The 7,843-nt window shown below is 42.9% G+C and overlaps 1 protein-coding gene across 1 annotated transcript; it reads right to left on the bottom strand.

Moving 5' to 3' along the window:
• Positions 1–490: 490 nt before the first annotated feature.
• LOC123096762 (NADH-ubiquinone oxidoreductase chain 5-like) lies at positions 491–2,517 on the bottom strand. The gene has a single exon (XM_044518554.1). It carries the CDS (start codon positions 1,339–1,341, stop codon positions 808–810), a length of 534 nt encoding a protein of 177 aa, XP_044374489.1. The 5' UTR covers positions 1,342–2,517; the 3' UTR covers positions 491–807.
• Positions 2,518–7,843: the final 5,326 nt, after the last annotated feature.

Here is a 7,843-nt window from a genome sequence, read left to right as displayed (position 1 = left end):
GACACTTGTTCACTTATTATGACGGTTCTCCAGGGCCTCTTTCCTCCTCCCTTTTCTGCTCACTCGTAGGGGTCCAGACCCCCACAAACGGGGAGGGAGTCGACTGAACATCTCAGCCATTGGCGGGAATTTCGCCCGCATCCGATCCCCAATTCTTGTTCACCCCGGATGATCGTGTTGGGTAAATTGTGACCTCGTACGGTCGTATCGGGTGAGCAACAGCCGCTTCGTCACAGTACTGACTTATGGGCTAACAAGTCACACTTTGGCCAAGTATCCTACAAAGAGACTCCCGAGAGCCAAAAGTATTAAAGGAATGGCCATAGGAATGGGCGCATCATGACATCGTAATCTGTCTTGCCCGAATGAATTAGTTGGTACTAGAAATGTTAGAAATAGTAAACGAAAGGAGTAATAAGAAGTGAAAAGGACAGAGACACTTCCCAACCAGAAAGCAAAGTTCCCACTGATGGTATACTTTGTGTAAGCGAGCTCTAAGATCACATCTTTAGAATAAAATCCTGTTAGAAAAGGAAATCCAATAAGAGATAAGCTGCCCATGAGCATCATGGCATAGGTCAAAGGAAAGGAGGAGGCAAGCCCCCCCATCTTCCGCATATCTTGCTCATCCGACATGGCATGAATCACCGAACCCGCACTCAGGAAGAGTAATGCTTTGAAAAACGCGTGATTCATTAAGTGAAAGATGCTAACCGAATAGTTAGAGATGCCGCAAGCAAAGATCATATAGCCTAATTGACTGCAAGTTGAATAAGCTATGACCCTCTTTAGATCGTTCTGTAATATTCAAGTGGTTGCCGCAAGGAATGACGTCATAGCTCCTGCAAAAGTAATAACAATCAAAGCCGTAGGTGAGTATTCAAATAAAGGGGAGCACCTTGCTATCATGAAAACGCCAGCAGTGACCATAGTAGCTGCATGAATCAAAGAAGATACTGGAGTGGGACCCTCCATTGCATCGGGTAACCAAGTATGCAATCCTATCTGTGCAGATTTCCCAACAGCACCAATAAAAAGTAAAATACAAATCAGAGTTATGGCATTCAATCTCATATTGCAAAAAATCAATTCATTTCTGGGAGCACTAGCACAAGCAAAAATGGTTGAAAAGTCTAATGTTTGAAAGAGAGTAAAACAACCAAAAATCCCAAGAGCTAATCCAAAATCGCCTACTCGATTGACAAGCATAGCTTTTATAGCAGCTTTATCCGCCTGAAGTCGTGTAAACCAGAAATGAATTAACAAATATGAAGCAAGACCTACTCCGTCCCATCCCAGGAATAATTGAAGAAAGTTATCTCCAGTCACCAACATTAGCATAAAAAATTAAAAATGGATAAATAACACATAAATCGAGGGCTATGCGGATCCTCAGACATATATGAAATGGAATAAAGATGGACCAAGCTACTTATGAATGTAACCACAATTAACATCACTACGGTTAGGCTATCGAACACAGAGTCAAAAGTGAATTACGAGTCAGGCCAATCTGCGAATCGAGCGAGCTCCCCTTGCAATGATGTGGTGGTGAACCTCTCATTCGTCTTCAGTGCTCTCCGAACCGTGCGGGAAGGTTTCCCATCACATGGCTCACCAAATTGATCTTCTGCGGGAACCTTATGTAAGAACAGGCCTGGCAAAAGAAGTACGGTCTCGCTTTCCTTTGCCACTCAAGTGTACGGCATCTGCCGTGCTTAGGCCCCTTCTTCCCTTCCCTAATCCAAAAATGACTCCACCGCCTGCCTGGCACTATATGGGTATAGGTATGGCGTGCAGGCCAGCCTCCCTTGGATTTTAGGTGATTAACTACCGAAGCAAAGAAAAGGCTGGATCAAGAAAAGGGGCGTACTACGAGCCCTCTGCCCCACGCATCTAACCAGCTCGCGTGGTTCACCGGTTCCACCGACGTCACCCTTAGATAGAGTTATTCAGTCGATACAGAGATGAGCTTAAAGTGGGGGGTGTGCTGTCCCTATTGGGCTGGGCCCTTCCCCATAAGGCCCCACCGTCGGGGCATAAGCGCCCTCTTGCTACCCATATGCAAGGCACCGTCTTAGCCTTGCCTTCCCAGGATCGCTCCCACACCTGTCACGTTCGTGATCGGCCTCCTCAACTGTGTATCGATCGAAAGGCAGGGCGGCAGAGCCCCCAACCGACGGGAGTAGTTACGTCCAGTATGTCCCCCCTCGATTCCCGACATGCTATGATACCCCAGGGTGGGTAGGAGCGGGTCGAGTCCGTATCACCGCGGAACAACTGCAGCGTCCGGATCTGATCTATCTACTCGGCAATTCATCCGGTGACTTCACGGTCGCCAAAGAAGCCCCAAGAAGCATCAAACATTTCCGATGAGATCCATGGAGCTATTCTGAGATAGCAAGCACTAGCTCCCAGTGCGACTTCATAAAAAGCAATCAAAGATAAGATCGAAGAAAATGAAACGCACGTGGTGGTCATTATAGCGGTTCCTTCAGATCATAGAAAACATCCGAAAAAAACGGCTACAGAACTACCGAGCAAAGGCAAAAAGACAATAAGTAGATACATAAGATCGATTCTCTTATAAAAAATCAGACAATGTTCAAGCGGCCTGTCATTGAGACAAAAATGTGTTAATCATATAAGCACTTTCGACTTGATTTGCAGTGGTCAGTTACGCAAGACGGGAAGAGAGTTTCCTTCTTCAGAGTCCTTTTATCCCAATATTAAGGATAATGTGTGGGCCTTTACTGAAAGAAGATGGTTGATCCCCTTGCCGACTCATTCCATCCTCCCCCCGGTGGGTCGTCCTCTTATTCACTCTCGCGAGCAAAGAAGAAGAGAGACAGCATTCAAGCCAGCAATGGACTGAGGTATGAGACGATAAAGGTAAAGAGAAGGGGCTGTCGTTGGTGCATAACAGATCTTTCCTATCTACGATCTTTCTCGGTGCATAAGCAAGGCTTCGCGGTCGAAGCACCACATAAGCAATAAAGCCAATAGACCTTGAATAGCCTGTACAAAATAACTTGTGAAGAGGATTTACTAGAGTCTAAAAATCTTGTACGCAAGTTGGCACAGCGCTTTCAATCAATCTCGCTCATCTGGTCTGCCCGGTCAAATCAGCGATCATGCCCCCCTTATTCTAGCGGAGGAACAGCTTCATCAGATTCATTCCCTTGCTAATCCACCTTCAAGCCTTGTTCCTTCTTCCGCTTCATCTATCGTAAAATTCTATATGCCACAAATAGAAGTAGAAAGAAATCCTAGCAGTCATTGAGATTTAATCCAGAGGAAGAAGCAGCTCCCCGAAGGAATCCTTCTAACTACCACCTACCTACCTCCCGCTTTTGTTCGGACAAGGCGAGTTTCCTAAGATTCACCCACCGTGGATACACTAAGCGTTCTTCCCGTTGGTAAATCTGATTCTTGCAAATCAACATCAGACTTAGAGGCTTCATGGGGTCTGGTCTCGCCATTTGGCAATTTAAGCCAAACAAAATACGGTACAGAGGTTATAACCAATACACAAGCAGGCGTGAACCAGTCAGAAATTAGAATGGAGAAGTAGACACAGAAGAGGAGGTGTTGGGACAGTATCGATAGCCGCCTTTTCACTTATTGCTAGGAGTGATTGTGAGAGAATACATAACATAGGTGAAAGCCACAAGGCATATATGACCCGCTCAGCCCAATGGAAGTGATTTGAAACTGACGTTTCTTTAGAATTCGATTAAGAATAAGAACATAGACCGGCTTCTAGAAAAAGAGACGTGCCCTCTTCTCTATCTGTAGATTCAGCAGCAACATGCTGGTTCCTTTTGTCATAATACCTAACGGCTGTGGGCAGAATGAATGAAAAAGCAGATGAAAGACACTATACATACCAATAGAATGAGAAATATAGAATAAAGCTAGGTGACGTCACGGCATTTGAGAACCAATTGCTTCTTTTGCTTTTCACCAACCTTCATGTACAATCTTATTTCATATTGGAGTACAGCCTATCGTAGGCCCAGCAAAGGCAAGAAGGAAAGCAAGCATTAAGTGAAGAAGCAAGGTCCAAACAAAGTAGTGAAAGATTGACATTGAAAAGCTTCTCCATGTCTATATATGTCCGATGGACCAAGTTCAAAGGAAACGGCTTCTCTACTGCATCAAAAAACCAATCCAAGCCTGAAAAGGAGAGTTGCGGTTAACGATTCCTATAAATTGAGAAAGAAGCATGTTATTCATGCCCAAGGATAACGTAGATGGAACCAGTTCTCTAACCTTCTTTTTGTAGCAGATACTGCATAAAGTTTACCTGCCTTGTAAGGCTTTTGTAGGATTAATCAAATTTTCTTTTTATCGTTCTATCTCAGAGTATCCATTCATTCGATCTTGCTATCCACTCTCAATTGAATCCCTTCTCTGTTGTCGACAGGTGTGTCCGCATCAGGACCAGAATCACGGTCTAGTACCTCCGTACTCGAATACCTCCTACTTTATTAATTAGGAAGTGAAGTAGGGAAGTGTTTCCTATTCAAAGTACAGTGCCTTTGGTACATTGGTGCATTGGGGATTTCCAGGTAGCAAGTCAGTTGAGTGAGGGCTCCATCCATAACAGATATAGCTAGCGCACAGGATCTCCCTTCTGCGAACAAAAGGACAAAAGAGCCGGGTCGGGCGTTGATTCGCCGTTGCTATCAGTCGATCTACTCGTGCCTGCTGCTTACTTTCTCGATCGTTTATTATTCTCGAATAGAAGATGATAAGATGCATACCCCCTCCTCATTAACTATGTTACTTATTTCCTCACAGCCTCTTGATGCAAAAAACCTATTCTTTCATGGAAAAGACCTTTATAATTCAGTGTAGTTTTTCACTGACTATTCTAGTGTAGTTTGACTCAAGTATACGTTTTCTGAAGTCTCAGATTGCATGCATTTCTTAAACAGTATTGCACACTACTAACTAAAAAACTAGTACTTTACTGACAGGAAGTTAATAAGTATATAATATGCAAACAATCCCTCACTTGGTAGTTTCCTTTCTTTCCTACCACGCAATCAATCTCTTGCTTACTTAAAACTCTAGTTTTGTCGGACAACCTTGCTTCTTTCTTATAGCAAAGTGCTGAATCCATAAGCTTTCGTCGGAGCCTGCCACCAATCAGTCTAAATTAGTTACTTAATTCCTTAACTACCTAGCTTGCAGAGAATAAAGTAGGCTTTGGCTGAGATACGTAAAGGAGGAATAGTCAACGATACTCCGAATGTGCTTTGAGCAGACAGATATGTAGGTTGCTAGGAAGGAGGTAAGCGCTTGTCTTTCTGATGTCAAGAAGTAAGAAGAGGTAAAACTCCTAAAAAACAACTTGATCTATGTTGAAAGTTTATGTCAGCAAGCAAAGAGATTGCCTAGGGCGAAAGAAAATAAAAAGATAATAAGAAAATAAGTGTTTCAAGCCTAAGCAAAAGATAGAATGTTGTATTGCCATAACCTATGTACTTAAGCGAACTAGCGAAGAAAGGTGAAGAATGGCTTTGTTCAAGCCCAAGTCAAAATCTATCTCTGATAAAGCATTCAATCTTTCATCTTTATATTCATTATCTGCAAGTTTCGAGTCCTTCTTTGACTTTCTCCTTCCGGCACTTTTTAGTCATAGTAAAGATGTGCTGTAAGGATCAAGAGTGTACCTTATTTGTTTTAAATTCTGCTTCGCTTTCATCAGCCTTATTATGGGTTTGCCTGAGGGCTGCCTTATATTCGATATACTCCCCTCCCTTTAATATTATTCTATTTAATGCAAGAGTAAGGATAGACGTCTTATTCTTCAGTGTTGAGATAGAATGACTGTAGACCCTCTTCTCTCTTTTAGTTAGCCTTACTTATTCCAATTCCTAATCTATACCATAAAGCAAAGCCCTTTTTGCGCAAGGTTCTCTCCTACGTATACAATTCTCACTGATGGGAGTAATATGCCAGTAACTATAGAAGACTTTATTATTATTCTAAATAGGCGGCAATAGGTCCATCGAGATAAAGTATGACTAATAAGTAGTAATATAGCTAGTTGCTATACATAGACTTGAAGTCAGGGCTTACTCATCCTAATCTTCTCTTTACTACTTAGTTAAGGTTAGTTAAGTTATAGGATCAGAACGAGATTTTCTTTGATTGCCGTTATAGGAAGTGAGCAAGCAAGCTAGACACGAAAACTCAGGATAGATGCGCTGCTCTTCTAGCTTTGGTTGGAAATAGAAAAGCAAGTTATAGGGCCCATGCTGCATTCCCTCAAATAGCAGTCTTTTTTATGTGTAAAGAAAGGTTGCCTATTAATAAGCAGTCTTCCCTCTTTCATAAGGCTCTAACTTGCGTAAGGAATCAAGGAGCTACAGGAGTATACCGCCGAGTACTTACTATCTTGGATAGCTTTTTGCCTTGCAAAGAGCATAGATTCAACTTCAATATATGTAGCTAACTCTCTATTGCTTTATTGCAATCCGCTCCGCGCCACTTACTCGGTACTATATAGTTCTATCTTTAGACTTATACTCTTCCTTCTCTCGTTTACTCAGACAGATGAGACTTTCCTTCTGCTTGGCCGCCTACTGTTCTAGCTCTCCGATGTTCCTTGCCCGTAAACTACTACTGCACTTCACTTTCCTGTCTAAATGTAACCTACCTATGTCTACCACTTCCCTGGTCTCCTTCTTTTGTTTCTGGTACTCTTTTATTGCCGTTTGAAACTGCTAATTCCACCATTCGTCCCGTCATCCCTTAGTGTGTCGTTAATGTGTATATATGAAAACCTATGGGCTAAAGTAATGCCACCCAAGGAAGAGATTCCACTCCCAATGGTATCGAACAGGCTTCTATGATGGACTGAACAGAACTTTGAGGAAACTACCTAAGAAAATGAAAAATCAAAAATCAAAAATGAAAAACTTTACGTTGCCGGTTTTAGCAAAACTTAGGGAGAAGACAGCGGAGGAAATTAGGTGAAGTACTCCAGATACAAAGTATGGAAAAGTATCTAGAACTTCTCCCCCTGGCCCTACTCCCCAACCTAGAGTAGCTAAGTGTGGAAGTAAAATAAACCCTTGTTCATACATGGACTTTTCTGGTACGAAATGGGCCACTTCAAGCCCAGAATACGATTAATCCGGCATGGGCTACGTGAGCTCCAAGTAGTTTACCGGAAAAATTTCTAGAATAGAATATAAAGAGAAGCTTGTTCTGCCCATCTATCTAGAGAATGAAAAGGAACTAATGCCACTGATAGGAAATACATAGACCGTACGCCCACTTACCACTCTACCACTTCAATTCAATGACGGACTTCACCGATACCGATACCAAACCTAGCTTGAGAGAGATCGATCACAGGCATGTGGTGAACGATACCGAGAGAAAGAGACTGAAATGAACCATATCGAGCACAGGTCTCACTCTACAAGTCAAGTTCGATGAGCTCTTAGCGGACCTGTGCCTACTATCTACTAAGTGTGTGCTAGGGAAAGAAAGCAAGCTGAGCAGTTCTCACTCTGTCCGGTGACCAAGAAAGCTTAAAGAATACCGTAAAGTGATCACTGAAACCTCATACCGATTCGCCACGTGAAAGCGGGGTTAAGGTAAGGCAGGAAAGACTGGCGCCGAAAGATACATATGTTTTGAAGAGAGAGATCCGCAGGCAAAAATCTTGAAGGAAGGACTGACTGAAGGAAGGAACAGACCGTAGCAAAAGCCGAAGAAGATGTGAATCAGGAAAAGGGAGACGAGTTCCAGTTGTTAGAAAGACCAGTGCCCGGAAAAGCAAGTCGGAAGGGGATCCGGATGTTCAGTGCTTAAAGAA

This window comes from Triticum aestivum, chromosome 4D, assembly GCF_018294505.1.
Source record: "Triticum aestivum cultivar Chinese Spring chromosome 4D, IWGSC CS RefSeq v2.1, whole genome shotgun sequence".
NCBI lineage: Eukaryota > Viridiplantae > Streptophyta > Magnoliopsida > Poales > Poaceae > Triticum > Triticum aestivum.
The sequence above is the reverse complement of the archived record's forward strand: the minus strand, read 5'-3'. Positions and strand labels throughout refer to the sequence as shown.